We start from the raw sequence: 21,423 nt of genomic DNA on the forward strand, positions 1-21,423 counted from the left end.
AAATCAGGCTACAGGCATTGAACTCCAATTTATTTTATTAAAACCATGTACATGCATAAAATCGGGCCCATTATTTGCCAATATGTGAGAATAAGATCTTATTTTCAGAAGTGTTTTTCTGTTGGCGGAGCGCACTGTTAACCTGCGATTGGACGCGTGTTTTGGACGCTCTAGCTTTACCCCTTATTCAGTGAGGGGTAATAGCTTGTCCAAAACGCGCATCCAACTCCCCTGAACCTAATAGCTTTTCTGTGCACCCTCCAACTTAATATCATGGCGATATTAAGTCGGAGGTCCCGAAAGTTAAAAAAAAAAAAAAAAAAGTAAAAAAAAAAATTGAAATAGGCCCGCGGCTCGCTGGTCGAAAACCGGACGCTCAATTTTGCCGGCGTCCGGTTTCCGAACCCGCGGCTGTCAGCGGGCTCGAGAACTGACGCCGGCAAAATTGAGCGTCGGCTGTCAAACCCGCTGACAGCCACCGCTCCTGTCAAAAAAGAGGAGCTAGGGACGCGCTAGTGTCCCTAGCGCCTCTTTTTACCGCCAGCCCTAATTTTAATAAATTAAAATACTGTATCGTGCGCACAGGAGAGTGGCCTGTGCGCGCGCCAGGAGAGCGGGTGCTCGCCCGCTCTCCCATGATTTTACCGTATCGGCCCAATAGTGATCAATAATAATTGCCTTTTCAATTTTAGCTCAAGATGGTTTTCAATATTTTTTCAGATATGATAAATGCCTGCCCCAAAGAACTTACATCTTAAGGCCTGATTTTCAAAAGTATTTATACGCTTATAACTGGGTGTTAGATTTGTAAATGCACTTTATATGTGTAAGGAGATTTTTGAAAATTGCTGCAATATGTCATTAGATTATCAATAGGTTTTACCCACATTAAGTGCACTTAACTTAGGTAAATGACTTTTGAAAATTGCTACAATAGTATGTTACATTTACATGCATAACTCGTTTGAAGATTCACTGATAGTGGGTACCTGAGGCAATGGAAGATAAAGTGACATGCCTAAGTCACAAGGAATGTCAGTGGGAAAAGAAGGATTTCAACCCTAGTTTTCCTGGTTCGTATCACATTGTTTTAACTACTAGGCTGCTCTTGGCATTCCTCAGATGGGCCAGAGATATGCTACATCCACCCAAGTTCGGCTCCTTTTGGTGTCGGTGGGAAGTCACAACAAATCTACAGGACAGCCACAGATACTTGACAGTTTAGCAGGGCCACGACTGAACATCTGTATGCTCTAGGATCTATAAATAGGGTTAGGTGTACACAGAACAGAGTTATGGTCCAAAGAAAGAAATGAAAGCAGAAAAGGACCAAACAGTCCATCCAGTCCACCCAGTAAGCTTATGGAAGTATTTGCTGCGCCATACGGGGTCACCCCCATACTTATCAGTTTCCCAGACCGTAAAAGTCAGGGCCCTTGTTTATGGCTGTCTGAGTCCATCCCTGTTATCTCTTGCCATTTGAAGTAGAGAGCAGTGTTGGAGATGAGGAAGGATGAGTGTTACCATGTGGACATGTTTGGTAAGAGGAATCTGTGTGATCAAATATGGAATGGTTAATACTTGCATGACAAGAGGTACCATACAATGCTGTAGATTTACTGAAGCGAGACACAATGGGTTTTATTAAAAATTTATTTTTTCACATTCTGTTCCTATGGAAAAATGAAATCTTTATTGATTAAGGCCTAGTGAGTGCAGTCAACTTCTCTCAAGGTTAGCTGAAGTAATATATTAGGGCTAGATTTTAAAACACGGAGGTGCTGATTTTATAACATGCGCACGTCGCGCGCATCTTATAAAATATACCAGCGTGCACATGCACGGCCGATTTTTATATCTGTATACGCATATGTAGGCGGCTGGCATCTCACGCGCCCAAGGGGGGGTGGGGGGTTTTTAAAAACGTGCAGCGACGTGATCCGGCCACTCCCAGTTCCCTCCCAGTCTGCTCCATTCAGGTGAGCTGAAGTAAGTTCTGCGTGCCGGCCAGCTGCCGGCGCGCACTTCCCCAGGACTGGGCCTAATGGCCGCTGTCTGTTTGGTCCCCACCCCACCTAGACCCTGCCCCCAGCCCCCCCCCCCCCCCCTTTTATTGAGCCTGGCACTTTTGTGCATAGCGGGAGATACGCGCGTGGCTGGGCCGCTTTAAAATTGTGCTTGGCGAGCACATGGCCCAGGCATGCGCGTATACCCCAGTTTTTGCATGCCCCAGGTTTTTTAAAATTTGGCCATTAGTGTTAAATGAAATCTTGAAATTCAAAAATATTTAAATGTAAACTGCACCTATATGTTAGTGTTACCCTCCACGGCACACACAAGTACCATTTGAGCTGATGCACCTTTCTTCTTTCTTGATTCACAGACATCCTAACATGCCCCTGCTCCCTTCACCCTGCTTTCAAAAGTGCAATTAAATTGTTTTGTTCAATGAATTCAGAGCCTTTTGTAAGACCAAATTTTTTTTTTTCATGTCAAGGCTAATTTGCATTAGAAGATCAGGTCCATTGTCCAGCTGTTCTGTCTGTTTTGGAGCAGAATCTCCATAGTACAGAGAGGATATTGGCAATTTATTATGTTAATTTTAATCTTAGAAGAGTAGTTTGACTATCATCTTTAAGTCTAGACCACAGTCTTTTATTTCCTTTCCATATACTGTATTTACAATCTAAGCTGGTATGGTGAGTTTCAAACCAGAGTAAAAAGACAAATTGCTTCTTAATTTATAATAAAACATTCACTAAAGCACTTTCCATGCCCTGAACAGCAAGAATGCTAGAATATGACCATGCCTCTTTCTGCTATCTCACCTGTTTGTTATACTACTGCCTTCAGCTGTCTCCAGCTATTGACTGGCAATAATTTGTCTTGCTACCTTCCAAGTTTGTGTTGCAATTTTATCAGAGGGCCTGCTAGTACAACCATAGAGATCTTCACTGTCACCTCAGACTACCGTTAAGTGATGTTACTGATCATGATGAATGCCTGACTTTGGTCAACTTATCATTTAGACTGGGTGATGAATCCATAGAATAGAAACCTCTATCATTAGAGACGTTGCAAGTACTTGTGTAGATGATTTATAGATTTGTGTAACTGGGACACAGATTCATTTTAGGTGATTTGTAGGTTTACTAGAGCTGGTTACTTCTGTACTCTTTATGCTTTCACGTGCTATGGAAAGCAGTTAGAATTTGTGAACAAGGCTAACCCTAGAGTGAGGGCAAGGCCAAAGAGCAGTTGCCTTTATTGGTTTCCCCTTTTCCCCTTTTCCTCTCTACCCCTCCACCTTCCAAAGATAATCCTCCATTGGTGAGCCTGGTTTCATCACAGTCCACATGTTTTTCATTTCCCATGTTAGAAGTATATTCTATTCTTATTTTGCTCTGTAGATCATTTTATGATGCCTCAAATGTAAAGCATTGTACAACATGATTTATTGTACTAATTATGGAGAAATACATTTTAATACCTATCATATAAGATATTTACATCTGATAAAATGCACATGAAAGCTGTATGTTCATATTCAGAAATCCATTTGTATGTTTAATTATATAGATATCAATGAATTTATAATGTTTCATGTTATAAGGCACTATATATGTACTGATTTCTACTAACTCACAATTTTTCACCTCTCTGAGAGTTGCAATATGCTAGCCTTGTCTCTCAGACAGTATTTTTATGAGAGCGGATGGTTGCTGTGGTAACTGAGGCTTTGGGGAGTCTCACGTCGACGTAGCTCACTGGCCTCTCAGAGCACTGGGAGCAGATGTTGGATGGAATCCTTGGAGCTGGGCTAAACAATGAACACAGCTCCTAGCCGCTATAGATGAAGGAAACTCGAGAACAATCCTCAGAGTTGCACTTGTGCAAAGAGACCGTTCCCTGCGTTTTAATTTAGTATTCTTGTCTCACCCCACAGGGGTTCCTCAGCCGCCGGCTCAAAGGCTCCATCAAAAGGACAAAGAGCCAACCCAAGCTTGACAGGAACAGCAGCTTCCGGCATATTTTACCTGGCTTCAAGAGCATAGACAATGAAAGGTAAGCAAAGGTTCTGTGTCCAGGACAGTGTGCATGTGTGTGTGTGTGTGTGTGTGTGTGTATATTTATATATACATACATACACACAGACATACAGTTTTTGTGTATGCATGTAGCTATGTCTCAGAAGCAGAGCATACAATTGCCTCAGATTGCCAACGAAGCAGTCAGATTGTTCAAAGTGATGAATCATAAAAAAAAAAAAAAATAGCTGAAGTATCCAGGAAGGCATGAGAATTTGCAGAAAAATCTAAGCACCCATTTTCAAGTCCATTTGCACCAAGACAATATCAATAGCAACAAATAAGCATTGTTTTGAAATTGTAAGGTAACATTTGAAAGAAAACACATCTTTTTTTCATTTCATTACGTTAGTAGGTCACTGACTGTAGGAACCCAAAGCAGACAAGCAGAATGAGTGAATTGTATTGCTCTGAGTTACAAGGAAGGTAGAAACCTGTTTTCATACAGCATAGAGTCTTCTGTTGTGCTATGCAAGAGTGCTCCGGGTTTGTCGAGAGATCATTGGATATATTAGGCAAATCCTCCTTTAGCAAGACGGGAGGGTTTTATGGGCAACAAGCAAGAAAGTTATTTTTGAACTAAGCAAGTCCCATTATTAATTGATGCACACATCTTTAGAACATGCTTTAAAAATATCTTTGTACCCATAAAACCAGGTCAGTTGCTGGATGAATCTGACTCAGCAGTCAGGAAAATGAACCAAAGTTTTGCCTGTGAAAAAAGAAGGACTTTTCTGCTTTAATATTTCTCGGCTGGGGAGTGACAAAGTACAGGCAGTTGTAATAAATGGTCAGGAAAATGGCATTAAACCAACTGAGCTCACTCTGTGGAAGAGGATGCAGGTTAACCCTTCAGAAAAAATGCAGCAGCACCAAGTGCCAGAAATTGCTTTGCAGTCCAAGACATAAATTACTATCTTTCTTTTCGGTGTTAATTAAGTGGTTTTTTATTGTGTCCTTGGGTATGTAGGAACTTGATGTAGTTTAGAGCCTAAAGACATCTGTTTGTAATTGGGGGTGGAAGGGAGCGTAGAAAGCGCATTCGGTTTCTCCTTAGCTTGTTCACTTCTGATTAGAGGTTAACCTATCTAGTTCGTCCATGCAAGTTATTTAAGTTATATGTTGCTCACTTCCTAGTGTTGGTCACAGGAGTGCTAACACCGCTGTGGGACAGTGCATTCACTGCATATACAAAGGGCTTTAGAGACACTGCTGTTGTATGTGGCTTGATGAATTGAAGGGTTATTCAGAACCTGTGCGGTGCAAATCCAGTGTCTGTTCCAAGATAGGTAGACTCGCCATATGAAAACCATGCCAAAAGCGTGTCCCGCTCAGGCTAAACAAGCCGTCTTATGTGACCATCCCAGTGTTTCTGTGCTCTTTGATATTTTGATATCCTTGTACCCAAATGCATCACCCTTGATAATCAGATGGTGTTTGTTTTTTTTTTTATTTGAATGGGGAGGGAGGGAATATTTTATTCCTAGATTTGAAAATTGGATGCAGAGTGAAAGTGGATGGAATACTGATCTCTAGATAAGAAGGTATTTTCATATCTAGAGGTGAAAGGCAAGCCTGGTTGACTGCCTTGCTCACTTCCGCATAATACACTATCGTGTCGGTCCTTTCATCTGTGTGCTGACTTTATTAAGTGAGCCAGTGAGTCAGGATAGTAGAGCATACAGGGAACTGTGCTGTTTCAAAGAGGAGCCAACTTCCTCTTGCCTCTGGGACTTGTGCTAACTCATACTGTAATCTGTAGTAGCCCTTTAATGACTGCATGTACAGCACTGCACACGCTGCCAATAAAATAATATGGAGGATTAAAATAAATACCAGCTAATGAAAAGTACAACATAGGCATTTTTGTGCAGGTACGAAAACATTTTATTCCCCCCCCTCCCCCATTGACAACTAGGGGTCACAACTCAGAAGTTACAGGAGAAGGTGCATTCCTGCCTAGCCAAGTCCTCGCTTTTGCATGGACAGTGCTGTTTCTGCTCTGTACTTTCTGTAGATCTAGAGCCATGCTGCATTTAGGGTTCTGCACTACCTGTTTTCACATTACTGCAATAATTTACAATTTCAGGGTGCCGAAGGGAAGGAAATCAAAAGCACCATTAAAATATGATTTCACTGTATGCAATGCATGCATGCATGCTACTGACTGCTATAAACTCTTAACACCACTGTTGCTTCGCTAGATAGTGCTGAGACTTCAGCAGCAAGCCAGGGAGTGGCACTTATTGGTGTCACACCATGTGCTTACCGCTGACAGCACATAACCCTGTTGAGGAGGCAGTAATACAAAACTCCTTTTTAAATGTATAGAATACATTTTTTCTGCCAGTGGCCATTTACCAAAAGTCTATTTTTTTAAATTTCTTTTTAATCTGAAATGTCATAATTCGATGCCGGATCTCAGATTGACTTTTGAGCACCAGTTCATTTTCTGAGTTGTGGAAAATAAGAATCTTGTTGGAGAAATGGGAATCATTCAAGAGCTCAGCCCTGGACTCTGTTTAGGTCAGGACGCCATTGTGTTTAGCTCCTCTTATTGTTAGCGGTGAAGAGAAAAAATGGAAACTGGGCCCATTCAGCTGTTCCCTCACCCACCTCCCCAGCCCCACCCCTTTTGTTCACATCCTGACATTGTAAGGGACTCTCCTCCTGAACAGGAATGCACACACTGAAAGGCTGTTTTAGAGAGGATGTTGGCCAGGAATATTTTGGGTACATGTGACCCATTTTTCATCCTATTGCCTCTTTCTCAGCAATCTGACATTGCCCTTACAAATCAGACAATAGCATAACACTGTACTAATCATGTGATTTTTCTGTTCGGTCCTGCTTTCTTTGTGTATCAGACTTGGTTCTCATCTGTCTTTTGGTTTCGTCTGGCAAGTCTGAGCATCTACATCATAGTGCATTATTTGCAGCACTTCAGAGAACTTTGGGGATAAGATGAAAGAATACTATAGCAAGGAAAATGTTCTGCTAATGTGGTTGATGGTGCAGGTCTTCAATGGAATTTTACCTTGCTCAATATCTGAAGCAGTTTTGATTTAAAAAAAAAAAAAAAAAAAAAGATTCAAATAGGATTTTCTCTCTTATTCCTATATCTTCCTTACAGTGATTCAGTGAAAGAATGCAAGACAGCTTGCTTCCCTCCCGGTTTTGTAACTGCCAATACAGAATATTCTTGGATTTGTAGCCCTTTTGTTTTGAAAGGGTGGGCAGAAATAGGAATCCCAACATGATTTTGGAATTGGAATTAAAAATGGTCGACTGGTTGGAAAATGCCCCCTTGTGTACGGAGCCCTTTGATCCCTTTATCTGTTTTGAGTTGTATGTATGGAATATGTATGAGCACACACGACCCTTTCAAAGAGCCTCTTTTAGACTGTCTGTCATAGAATGAGTGTAATAGTGACATGGTTCTATCTCGAAAGGAAGTGTAGGAGCATTTAAAGCCCTTGGCAGCTGAAGCATAGCTCCTATTATGGGAGAGAAGGTCTTCTAGGAGAAAACCTTATAGAAATTGTGAGAATATTCACACATATGTTGCAGGTATGCAGTACTTGCACACCTCATAATTTTGTGTTGTATGCATGTAAATTGCCAGCCTTAATAAGTAAAAAAACAAAACATTAAGGTTTGTCAGGGGGCAAGGAGGAAGCCTGGAGAAGGCTCCTAGGCTGTAGAGGTAGCAAAATATTGCGCAGGCAGTGGTGCAGTCTAGTGATCTCAATGATATGTAAACAAAGCCTGGCAGGCAGTACTTTGTTTTTGGCATAGGCACGGGGCACAGATTTCCCATGGATTGCCATAGACACATTGCAGCAAAGCTCTGCTGCTATACCCATGGACTGTGCATTATCTGTGAGGGCGTCGTTGGCAGGCACTTTACAAAGCATGATGTGACCAGACTTGCCATGGTCAAAAGCCCTCCTGAACTGAACCCCTGTCAAAGCTGTTGCATCCCATTTTAATCCAAGTTTTGTTTTGAACATAGTAGGCTATGTTATAAGAAGGGACTTGATTGTTTTTGCTAAACAAACTATAAAATGACATATTTTGTTTGCTTTCACTACAGAATGTGTTACAATAGGAATAACTGGGTTCAGTTCCAAGTGTAAATCAAATCTCAACAAATAATGTAATCATTCCTTTAATTCTCTATATGCTTTTGCCTTGCATTCACTGGGAGGATCCAAGGCTCTACATTGTCCACTCTAGCACTCTTTTGTGTTTGACTTGAGTTCACTCTGGCTTTGTACCTTGAGAATGATTTCCATATTTCTGTCATATGCAGGTCGATAATGGATTGCATGTTTATCATGAGCCATTATGGTGAAAAATATGTATCAGATCCTGGACTTTGGTAATTCTATCGGTCCATGTGTTAGGTAAATATTCTATTGTATGGAATGCTTAGTAAAGGAGTTGATTTCCAACTAGATGATTTCAGTGCTTTTTATGGACCTACTATAACAGAGGTTCTCAACTCAGTCCTTGGGGCACACCTTGCAAGTAATAGGATATCCACAATGAATATGCTTGAAAGAGATTTGCAAATTTATGTAAGTCTGTTTCCTACATATTCATTGTATATATCTTGAAAACCTGACTGGCCAGGTGTGCCCCAGGGACTGGGTTGAGAATCCTTGTACTATGACATCTACCATTAAATTATAAAGTTAAATACTTTTGACTAGTTTGCATATTCAAAATCAAAATTACTACTCAAGCTTGATGATGGGATCTACTGGTAAGATTTTGACTTCAGGGGGTTCAAATCCTAGGTTTTCTGTTATGTGTTCATTGAGAAAATATTTCTTTACTGTTCTTGAATATTGTTAAAATAATAATACAAATGTACCAAGGAAGAGCCAAGAATTTCTGGCAATTCACACTCAAATAAAAACTCCACAGGCATGAGACCCTTTTGGTGAAGCATATAAACAAGTTATTTTCTTTCTGTATAGCAACAGAACTCATGTTTAGAGTGAATGACATGAATATCCTTCTATACATCTTAGAAAAATAATTGTACAATGACTTTCATAGTACATGACTGAGTCAGATTGTTCACAGAGCAAGTCAAATTGCTGGTGTGGCTACCCAAAAACAGAGACCAAAAGTTGCCCCAAAACGCCTAAGGCAGCCATACTCCCATATTAGTGCTTGCACATTCTGCCTGCCTTTGTTCTAATTTGCAGTAAAAATGGAGATAATTGGCCATCTGTTAGTGCACAAGCCCTGTGCCTCCTGCATAGAACAAGCTATTCAGCAGTCCTCTGCCACGGTTTTAACAAAATCCTTCATTTTATCTCCATAAAATGTTTTGAAGACATGTACCATAATCAATGTGTTTGTAGGCCAGGAGTTTATTCAGGAGGAAAAGGTCATTTATCAGTTCATCTCAGTTGCTGAAATGAAGTTGAAACACAATGATATAGTTTGTTTCTCAAGCTGGATTTGGTGGTGGGGAGACTTGCTTGTATTTTTATTTTTTAATGTGTACATTTTAGTGTTGGCAAGAGGTTTTTTTGGATCACTTTTCATTTAATAGGGAGCCAACCCAACAACGGACCTGGAAGTTTATGTATGAGGGTACAGTTCAGTCTTGTGCTTGAGTTTCTGGTGTTTAGAAGTTTAGCATTTTTTAAACTGATGCCAGAGAGCGAGAATTTGAAATTGTCTCAGCAATGATTCCTAGGCTTAACATCCAATCAGATCTACTGTTGCAATATTGAAGTAAAGTACTGAACCCAATATGATTTTAGGCTTAGATTTAAATGGAATAATCAGAATGGCCAATGGTGATCCTGTGGACAACTGAAAAATCATGTTTCCATTCTTTCCAGACTGCTGTAGCAATAGCATGGTTTAGATAGCATGTGCATTTTCTGTATTAGGAATATTTAATTTCTAAGGTACTTTATGGCATTCTTCCAAACTTCATGCAAGGTGGGCCGTAATTCCTGAGAAGACACATTCTGTGACGTCTTATTGTTGGAATATAAATAGTCCCAGAGCATCAGTAATCATTTTTTAATGTACTGTTTCATGCAGTGTTTGTAAAAGATACCATTCTAATTCAACCTTTTCTTGGCATTGTACAGTGGGAGCATATGGGCGGTTATTAAATTAGCTTCAGCCTAAAGACAGGATGGAGTGGTGCCATCATTATTGGGTATATATTAGTGTAGCCCCTGTTCCAGTTTATGAGCCAAGAGAGCAGGGGATTATGAGTGTCCCGAAGCCAGTTCTCAACTTTTCTCCCATTTCAACACAGCCCAGGGTTCTTTCCCAGTGGTGGGGGGAGTAATAGATCCTCCAAAGCCCAAGGTGGCAGGGGTGACTATCAAGTTTACTGTCCTGGGGGAGGTATCAGTTCCGATTAAGAGATGTGATTGCCAAAAAAATAGTCTGGAGGCTCAGTTTGAGAGTCCAAAATAAATCTTTACTGCAAAAAGTTCTCAACTGGCAACAAGGTACAGTTCACATCAGTTCTTGGCACAACAGATGGAATTCACAGGTCTCTAATCTTTTCTCTATCTAACATAAGAACATGCCATACTGGGTCAGACCAGTGGTCCATCAAGCCCAGCATCCTGTTTCCAACAGTGGCCAATCCAGGCCATGAGAACCTGGCAAGTACCCAAAAATTAAGTCTATCCCATGCTACTGTTGCTAGTAATAGCAGTGGCTATTTTCTATGTCACTTAATAGCAGGTAATGAACTTCTCTTCCAAGAACTTATCCAATTCTTTTTTAAACACAGCTACACTAACTGCACTAACCACATCCCCTGGGAACAAACTCCAGAGTTTAATTGTGCATTGAGTGAAAAAGAACTTTCTCAGACTAGTTTTAAATGTGCCACATGCTAACTTCATGGAGTGCCCCCCTCGTCCTTCTATTATTTGAAAGAGTAAATAACCGATTCACATTTACCCGTTCTAGACCTCTCATGATTTTAAACACCTCTATCATATCCCTTCTCAGCCGTCTCTTCTCCAGGCTGAACAGTCCTAACCTCTTTAGTCTTTCCTCATAGGGGAGCTATTCCATCCCTTTTATCATTTTGGTCACCCTTCTCTGTACATTCTCCATCGCAACTATATCTTTTTTGAGATGTGGCGACCAGAATTGTACACAGTATTCAAGGTGCGGTCTCACCATGGAGCAATACAGAGGCACTATGACATTTTCCGTTTTATTCACCATTCCCTTTCTAATAATTCCCAACATTCTGTTTGCTTTTTTGACTGCCACAGCACACTGAACTGGCGATTTCAGTGACACCTAGATCTCTTTCTTGGGTGGTAGCTCCTAACATGGAACCTAACATTGTATAACTATAGCATGGGTTATTTTTCCCTATATACATCACCTTGCACTTATCCACATTAAATTTCATCTGCCATTTGGATGCCCAATTTTCCAGTCTCACAAGGTCTTCCTGCAATTTATCACAATTTGCTTGTGATTTAACTACTCTGAATTATTGTGATCCTCTGCAAATTTGATTAATTCACTCATCATATTCCTTTCCAGATCATTTATAAATATATTAAAAAGCATGGGTCCCAGTACAAATCCCTGAGGCACTCCACTGCCCACTCCCCTCTACTGAGAAAATTGTCCATTTAATCCTACTCTCTGTTTCCTATTTTTTAGCCAGTTTTAATCCATGAAAGGACATCGCCACCTGTCCCATTACTTTTTACTTTTCTGAGAAGCCTCTCATGAAGAACTTTGTCAAATGCCTTCTGAAAATCAAATCACTATATCTACTGGTTCACCTTTATCTATATGTTTATTAACTCTTTCAAAAAAGAGAAGCAGATTTTTGAGGCAAGACTTGGCTTGGGTAAAGCCATGCTGCCTTTATTCCATTAAACCATGTCTTTCTATATGTTCTGAAATTTTGATATTTAGAACACTTTCCACTAATTTTCCTGGCACTGAAGTCAAGCTAACTGGTCCGTAGTTTCCTGGATCACCCCTGGAGGCCTTTTTAAATATTGGGGTTAAATTAGCCACCCTCCAGTCTTCAGGTACAATGGATGATTTTAATGATAGTTTACAAATTTTTACTAATAGATCTGAAATTTCATTTTTAAGTGTCTTCAGAACCCTGGGGTGTATACCATCCAGTCCAGGTGATTTACTACTCTTCAATGTGTCAGTCAGGCCTATCACATCTTCTAGGTTCACTGTGATTTGCTTCAGTCCATCTGCATCATTACCCATGAAAACCTTCTCCAGAACACGTATCTTCCCAACATCCTCTTCAGTAAACAGCAAAGCAAAGAAATCGTTTAATCTTTTCGTGATGACCTTATCTTTTCTAAGTGCCCTTTTAACCCCTTGATCATCTAACAGTCCAACTGACTCTCTCACAGGCTTTCTGCTTTGGATATATTTTTAAAAGTTTTTATTGTGAGTTTTTACCTCTATGGCCAACTTCTTTTCAAATTGTCTCTTAGCCTGTCTTATCAATGTCTTACATTTAACTTGCCAACTCTTATGCTTTATCCTATTTTCTTCTGTTGGATCCTTCTTCCAATTTTTGAATTAAGATCTTTTGGCTAAAATAGCCTCTTTCACCTCAACTTTTAACCATGCCGGTAATCGTTTTGCCTTCCTTCCACCTTTCTTAATGTGTGGAATACATCTGGACTGTGCTTCTAGGATGGTATTTTTTTAACAATGTCCACGCCTCTTGCACACTTTTTACCTTTGTAGCTGTTCCTTTCATTTTTTTTCTAACTATTTTTCTCATTTTATCAGAGTTTCCCTTTTGAAAGTTTAGCACTAGAGCCATGGATTTGCTTACTGTCCCCCTTCAGTCATTAATTCAAATTTGATCATATTATGACCACTATTGCCAAGCGGCCCCACCACCGTTACCTCTCTCACCATATCCTGCGCTTCACTGAGAATTAGATCTAAAATTGCTCCCTCTCTCATCTGTTCCTGAACCAATTGCTCCATAAAACTGTCATTTATTCCATCCAGGAATTTTAATTCTCTAGCATGTCCCGATGATACATTTATCCAGACAATATTGGGGTAATTGAAATCTCCCATTATTACTGCACTACCAATTTGGTTAGCTTCCCTAATTTCTCTTAGCATTTCACTTTCTGTCTCACCATCTTGGCCCGGTGGACAGTAGTATACTCCTATCACTATACTCTTCCCCAACACAAAAGGATGTTTATCCTGTTGGAGTCTATGCCATCCCAGACATAAAGCGCCACACTGCCTCCCAGATGCTCCTCTCTGTAATTGTGATATAATTTGTATCCCGGTATAGCACTGTCCCATTAGTTATCCTCCTTCCACCATATCTCTGAGTTGCCAATTTAGTCTCTCATCATTCACTGCTATACATTCTAATTCTCCCATCTTTATTCTTAGACTTCTGGCATTAACATACAAACATTTCAAAGTGTATTTTTTGTTTGTATTTTCATTCTGCCTTTTAATTGATAGGGAAAAATTAGAATTTTTTTTAGCTCAGGTGAGTTTTTAGTTATAGGCACTTGGACTATTTTTCTTATTATTGGAACCTCACTGTTGGGGTGCCCTAATTCTAATGCGTCATTAGTATCCTTTGAAGATACCTCCCTTCGAACCATGCACAGCTGATCGACTGTTGGCTTTCCTCTTTGTTCTAGTCTCTCAGTATTTGGCTCAGTAATACTCTAACCCTCCAGGACATGGAAAAGCAAGGCTTCCCACATGGACAGGGTGATCCTAGATAGGCGGATAAAATCCTCACCCAGAAATACTGGCATGCAAAAATATAAGGTCTCGGTCTTTGCATAATTCCCGAAGGTACCTCTCTCCCAGATTGAAAACCAGATATGGACCTTCAGATGGATCAAAAGGCTTTACTCATAATTCTCATTTTCAGATGACAAAAAAAATCTTTCTTTGGATAGGTCCAGATAGCAGGGAACACAGCAGCTCTCTCAGATGTCCCTTCTTCAGGGCAGGAAGAGTAGCAACAAACTTTTCCCCCAGTAGCTCAAGGTAAAAAATCTTCACAAAAATGGGAACCTGCAATCCTCCTGCAGCAAGTCAGCCCTGATTCAACCCATGATTTGTGGGATGGAGAGCAGAGGAATATTCCCTGTTTCCTGATCTAACCTAGCTATTTTACTCTCCAAAGTCCTCCAGCCAGGGTAATCCAGGCTTTCACAGGAAGGAACCCCCAAAAGGATTGTCCAAAAATCAGCAACCAAATGATAAAACTGGCATCCAGAAGGTACTGGTCTTTTTCCTACTCTTGGAGGTATTCTGGCTTTAAGGTCCAACAGCAAGAGCAGGGGAACAAACTCAAACTGAAAATAACACTCCTACTTCCTCCATTCTCTAACTCAACAAGCCACACCTTGCAATGTTGCATGCTGCTTTTATAAACAGAAGGGCTCTGGCCATGGCAGCAACAGCAGTGGAGGAGCAGTTCCAATATGATGCACTCCTCCCTCTACTACCTCTTTCTTAACCTGGCTCAAAGGGACTTAAAACTAGGGGCATTTTCATAATGAATCCCAAAGGGTCATTATACACACAACTTGGAATAGTTCTTCTGAAACATTTGTGCACTCAACATCAAAAAAAGACAAATACCAGAGATCTAATTTTTTAAATTCCTAAAATAAATTGTATGGTTTTATAATTTACTTGCTTGGAAGATGGTCATCACATGCAACCTAACATAGACATAACAGCAGATAAGGACCATTTTCATTCCTGGTGCAGTGTCAGACCCCAGTTAATCTCTGGTATTCTCACTACTTTCCTAAATAACCTTATTTCAAGTACCCTTGTTTTGGCAAGTAATTGTGATGATCCAGAGGAAGGCAAATCAAAAAGGCAAATGAACTTCATCCAACAGTAGTACTCCTAAGAAAATATCCTTCTAGTTTCCAAAAGATATCAGGTGACAGGAACACTCCCAATTATATTTGTGTTACTTTTATATATATATATATATATATATATATATATATATATATATATATATATATATATATAAAACCATGCCAACATTGAATGGACTTTGAATCACAGTTCTCTTGACCCCGCTAATGTGATATATCTTCAAACTCTTAAGGGAACTGATTGCTCTCCAGCACAGAAAATATTGAGGCATATTACTATTGAAGGATTTTTGCATTCAGTTGGGTATAGCAAGCACATTTGGAAGTGTAAATTGTATTGGATCACTTGTATGTTATTATGTTTGCCTATAAAAATGTATGAATTTATAAAAACATTGATTAAAAACTGGAATATTATTAATTTAGAAGAACTTGGATTTGTTTGTGTATTGTTTATGCATGAACGCGTCAATTTGATTTTTGCCTTTATTATTTACTATACATATATTTTTTTCTCACATATATTAAGATGTTGACATGGTGTGTGTATGTGTGTGTATATGATGGCGCCAGCCGTCCATTGCTCCTACCATGTGACAGGGGCCAACCAATGGCACCAGTAGCCCCTGTCACATAGTAAAGGCAAAGGGCCACTGGCACCATTTTGATTACTGGCAGCCGACGGCCCAAGAGCAGATCATCGTTCCTGGGACCCTCGCTGGACCACCAGGGACTTTTGGCAAGTCTTGAGGGGGTCAGGAGATTGGGGGGTTGTAGTTAATTTATTTTTTTTTTATATATTCGCTCCATAAGATGCACAGACATTCCCCCCCCCCCCCCCCACTTTTGGGGGGAAAAAAAGTGCGTCTTATGGAGCGAAAAATACGGTATATATATCTATTTTTTTTTTCATTGAATATATTAATTAAAACCTACAGGGGTGCCTAAATCTTTACTCACAAAGATATATATGGCACCTTGTTTATGGAGCCTTTTGATCTCTTAATATGTTTGAGTTGTATATATGGAATATGTATGAGCACATGCGACCCTTTCAAAAAGCCTTTTCTAGACTGTCAGAGTGAGCATAATAGTGACATAGTGGCTATCATGAAAGGATATGTAAGGGCACTTAAAGCACTTCGCATCTGAAGCATAGATCCTATTATGGAGCGAGTCTTCTAGGAAGAAACCTTAAAGAAATAGTTTGTGTGAATGTTTATACATATGTTGCAGGTATATAAACATACAGTTGTATGCAAAGGTTTAGGCACCACTAGTCAAATCGTAGGTTTCAATGAATCTCTAAGTGAGCATAAGCTGAAATAATCTACATGGTACAAAGTTAAACAATTTGGAGATAATTTAAAAAGAAGTTAAACATATAAATGTAGCATACTATTGTAGCAATTTTAAAAAGCCATTTACGTGCATAAAGTGCACTTACATACGTATAGCATATGGAGGCTCCCTCTCTCTTGCACACGCACACACACACACACACACACACACACACACACACACACACACACACTCTCATACTCATACACTCTTCTCTTCACACTGGGTTCCTCCTCTCACCAACACATTCTCTTATCTCTCATATACACAAACTTCCAGTACCCCACACACAAGCTCCCGCTATCTCATGCTCTCTCTCAAATGCAGGCTCCAACTCCCAAATAAACACATACACAACCTCCCACATTCTAATACTTTATCTCACATGTAGGCTCCACTTCCATACATAAGTTCCCATGCACTTTCTCAATCACACACACAACCACACAGGCTCTCACTCTCTCTCTCATTCTCTCTCACACCTACACACACACACATACACACACACACACACACATACACACACATACAAACAGTCATTTCCATGCTCTCTCTGTCTTACACATGCACTTTGGAGATAATTTTAAAAGAAGTTACACATATAAATGTTACATATTATCATAGCAATTTTAAAAAGCCATTTGCGCACATAAAGTGCACTTACATTGTATACTTATGGACAATTCAGTGGCAAATATTGTAGCAAATTTCAAAAGCACTTACATGGGTAATGTGCATTTACATGTATAAAACCCAGTTTTAAGTGTGTAAATGCCTTTTAAAATCAGTCACAATATCTTTCTGCACTGTTTAATGCAAGATTACTATTTTATTTCTGAATTTAACATATTGATAATAATGAAAAAGAGAATATGGCATGTGCAAACGTTTGGACACCCTTATAGTCAATTCATTACTCCTTTTTTAAAACAAAAAGTTAATAAGGCCTAAAAAATTGATTGACTCATTAGAGTTTAATCAGGTGAATGTAGTTCCATGGTTTTGCAAATACTCTGACTCTGTTTTGTCTACTTTCAACAACTATGGGCTCCTTTAAACAGTTTACTGATCTTTGAACATGAAGATAATTGACCCTTACAAAGCATACTCCTGGGGGAATTCTATGCAACTGTGTAGAATTTCCTTCCTGCATAGCATTTTCATTTTTTTTGTGCAGAATTTGGAGAGAGGCTTGGTGGGCCACAAATGAAGCCCATCCTGCTCACAGCCAAAGATGAAGATCTCAGAGGCCTGGAGGGGCACAAGTGGAGCCCTTCCTGCTGGCAGCCGAAGCAGTGGCGTAGCCATGGGTGGGCTTGGGTAGGCTATGGTCCACTCAGTCAGTGCTGCCTGCCTGGTACCTTTGAGGCTCCGAAGCAGGGCTGCTGTGGAGCCCATTCTATGGTGACCTGAGCAGAGGAGGCCCTGAAGCAGGGCCATGACGGAGCTCATCCCACTTCTGCTCAAGAAAAGGAGACCCCTGAAGCAGGACTGCCATGGAGGTCATCCCGCTGTAGCCTGAGAAGCAGAGGCTTTGCTGCTAGAAAAGGCCCCAATAGAGTGCATGTGTGAGAGCATGGAAATGAGATCCTGTGTGTGTGAGAGAGAGAGGGCCTGTGTGTGGAGTGGTGCCTCCATGTAGGAACATATGAGGTGGGAGCCCGTATATATGTGTGGGAGTAGAGTCTGCATGTGAGAGAGAGCATGTGACAGTGGGAGCTTGTGCATTTTAGAGAGAGCATGTGACAGTGGGAGCCTATGTGAGAGAGAGTATATGCGAATGGGAGCCAGGGTATGTGAGAGGAGGAACCTGTGTGAAGAGGAGTGTGTGTGTGTATGTGAGAAAGAGGGAGCATATGTACAGGAGTGTGTGAGTGTGAGAGAGAGAGAGAGAGTCTGTATTGAAAGTTTGTGGGTGTGAGAGAAAGGAGTAAAGGTATGTGTGTGTGTGGTGCAAGAGAGAGAAGGAGCCTGTGAGAAGGTGTATATATGTACGAGAGAGAAAGGGAGCCTATGTGAGGGAGGGATGTGTGTGAGAAAGAGAGGGAGCCTTTGTGTGGGTTTGCGTATGTGACAGAGAGAGAGGCAACCTGTAGAACAGTATGTATATATGTGAGACAGGGACAGATGGAGCCTGTGTGAGGGGCTATATGACAGAGGGGCCAAACTCTGGCAGTGGAGATAGTGGAAGGGATTGAGCCTGGAGGGGTAAGGGAGAGATAGTGTAGAGCAGAGGACTTGAGCCCTGAGAAGGCAGAGTGAAAAATGTCTGTCAGGGGAGTAGGAAGAGAGGGTGGAAGGGACACTCTAAGACAGTAACTTTTAAACAGGCGTGCAGGTGGATATGTGCCCACACCCAGGGACCCGGATATTTTATAACAAATGCAAATACTACTTCTATCATTTAAAAGGGGGTTTTTAAAAGATGGGTGCCAATGCCATTACCAGTTTTACCAGTTCGTTCCCAGTTTGCCTAGGTAAGGAATAGGACTTCCAAATCCCCCTAGTTTAATAGCCCTCCTTCTTTCCTGTAACTCCAACACTTAAAACCCCACTGATCTGCCTATTTATCTTTATTTTATAACTTGCACATCGTCTGTAGCAGAAGTAAAGTTACGTGGCAGGGGACCTGGCGCACACCTGTGGGCATAAGTATTTATGCACTAATTTCAACTTAAAATCTAGAGACACCCATGCCCCATCTAGACCAAGCTCATACCCCACCCCCTTTTTTGAACTTTTCATTTGTGTACATAGCGGCAAGTACACGCATATCCAAGCGGCTTTTAAAATCCACTTGGCACATGCCAGCCGACTTGTGTGCGTATGTCCTGGTTGTGGCATGCGCCATGCTTTTAAAATTCATCTTTAACAATGTACTTCTAGGAGAATTCTGCTCAAAATATTTAAAACTGCAACTTTCAGTAACAACTCTTTTGTATTACATTTTAAATTAATTACTCAAAGATTGTACATAACAACATAAGAACATAAGATAAGAACATAAACGCCATACCAGGTCAGACCAAGGGTCCATCAAGCCCAGTATCCTATTTCCAACAGTGGCCAATCCAAGCCATAAGAACCTGGCAAGTACCCAAACATTAGATAGATCACAAGCTACTATTGCTTATTAATTACTGTAATAACAGTTTATAGATTTAACCTCTAGGAACTTATCCAAACCTTTTTTAAATCCAGTCACACTAACTGCTGAAACCACATCCCCTGGCAATGAATTCCAGAGTTTAACTATGCACTGAGTGAAAAATAATTTTCTTCGATTTGTTTTAAATGAGCTACTTGCTAACTTCCTGGAGTGCCCACTGGTCCTTCTATTATCTGAGAGAGTAAATAACTGATTTGCATTAACTTATTCAAGTTCTTTCATGATTTTGTGGACTTTTATCATATCCCCCCTCAGTCTCTTCTCCAAACTGAACAGCCCTATCTTCTTTAGCCTTTCCTCATAGGGCAGCCATTCCATGCCCCATATCATTTTGGTTGCCCTTCTCTGCACATTCTCCAGTGCAGCTATATCCTTTTTGAGATCCGGTGACGATTGCACACAGTATTCAAGGTGCAGTCTCACCATGGAGCGATACAGAGGCATTATGACATCCTCCATTTTATTTTCCATTACCTTCCTAATAATTCCTAATAGTCTGTTTGCTTTTTTGATCGCCACAGCACACTGAACCAACAATTTCAATGTATTATCTATTATGATGCATAGATCTCTTTCCTGGGTGGTAACTCCTAAGATAGAAACTAACATTGTGTAACCACAGCATGGGTTATTTTTCCCTATATGCATCACTTTGCACTTGTCCACGTTAAACTTCATCTGCCATGTGGAAACCCAATCTTCCAGTTTCACAAGGTCCTCCTGCAATTCATCACAATCCACTTGAGATGTAACTACTCTACATAATTTTGTATCATCCACAAATTTGATCACCTCACTCATCCTACCCCTTTCCAGATTATTTATAAATATATTAAAAAGCACCGGTCCAAGTACAGATCTCTGAGGCACTCCACAGTTTCCCTTTTTCCACTATGAACACTGACCATTTAATCTTACTCTCTGTTTCCTGTCTTTTAACCAACTTGCAATCCATAAAAGGACATTGCCTCCTATCCCATGAATTTTTACTTTTCTTAGAAGCCTCTCATGCGGGACTTTGTCGAATGCCTTCTGGAAATCCAAATATACCACATCTACCGGTTGACCTTTGTCCACATGTTTATTCACCCCTTCAAAAAATATAGGAGATTTGTGAGGTAAGACTTCCCTTGGGTAAATCCATGTTGGCTGTGTCCCATCAAACCGTGTCTATCTACATATTTTGTGATTTTATTCTTAACAACAGTTTCCACGATTTTTCCTGACACTGAAGTCAGGCTCACCTGTCTACAGTTTCCCTGATCAACCCCTGGATCTCTTTTTTAATTTAGGGGTTACATTGGCCATCTTCAGGTACATCGGATGATTTTAATGATAGGTTACACATTTTTACTAATAGTTCTGAAATTTCATTTTTTTAGTTCCTTCAGAACTCTGGGGTGTATATCATCTGGTCCAGGTGATTTACTACTCTTCAGTTTGTCAATCAGGTCTGCCACATCTTCCAGGTTCACTGTGATTTGGTTCAGTTGATCAGAATCATCACCCATGAAGACCTTCTCCGGAACGGGTATCTCTCTAACATCCTCTTCAGTAAACACTGAAGTAAAGAAATCGTTTAATCTTTCCACGATGGCCTTATCTTCTCTAAGTGCCCCTTTAATCCCTTGATCATCCAATGGTCCAGTCAACTCCCTTGCAGGCATTCTGCTTTGGATATATTTTTAAAAGTTTTTATTGTGAGTTTTTGCCTCTATGGCCAACTTCTTTTCAAATTTTCTCTTAGCCTGTTTGATCAGTGGCTTACATTTAACCTGCCACTATTCATGTTTTATCCTATTTTATTCTGAAGGATCCTTCTTCCAATTTTTGAATGAAGATCTTTTGGCTAAAATAGCCTCTTTCACCTCACCTGTTAAGCATGCTGGTAATTGTTTTTGCCTTCCTTCCACCT

The 21,423-nt window shown here is 40.4% G+C and overlaps 1 protein-coding gene across 12 annotated transcripts in view; it reads left to right on the forward strand.

Annotated features, from left to right (window-relative positions):
* Window positions 1–21,423, forward strand: part of DAB2IP (DAB2 interacting protein) — a 1,007,890-nt gene that overhangs the window by 485,481 nt on the left and 500,986 nt on the right. For 8 of the 12 annotated variants that reach the window (XM_029614458.1, XM_029614459.1, XM_029614457.1 and 5 more), the window contains one exon: window positions 3,947–4,065. The exons of the other annotated variants lie outside the window; for them this stretch is intronic. In XM_029614458.1, the coding sequence (XP_029470318.1) occupies window positions 3,947–4,065 (119 nt within the window). The remainder of the gene's footprint in view (window positions 1–3,946; window positions 4,066–21,423) is intronic. 12 annotated transcript variants of the gene reach the window in all.

This window comes from Rhinatrema bivittatum, chromosome 8 (genome assembly GCF_901001135.1).
Source record: "Rhinatrema bivittatum chromosome 8, aRhiBiv1.1, whole genome shotgun sequence".
Lineage (NCBI taxonomy): Eukaryota > Metazoa > Chordata > Amphibia > Gymnophiona > Rhinatrematidae > Rhinatrema > Rhinatrema bivittatum.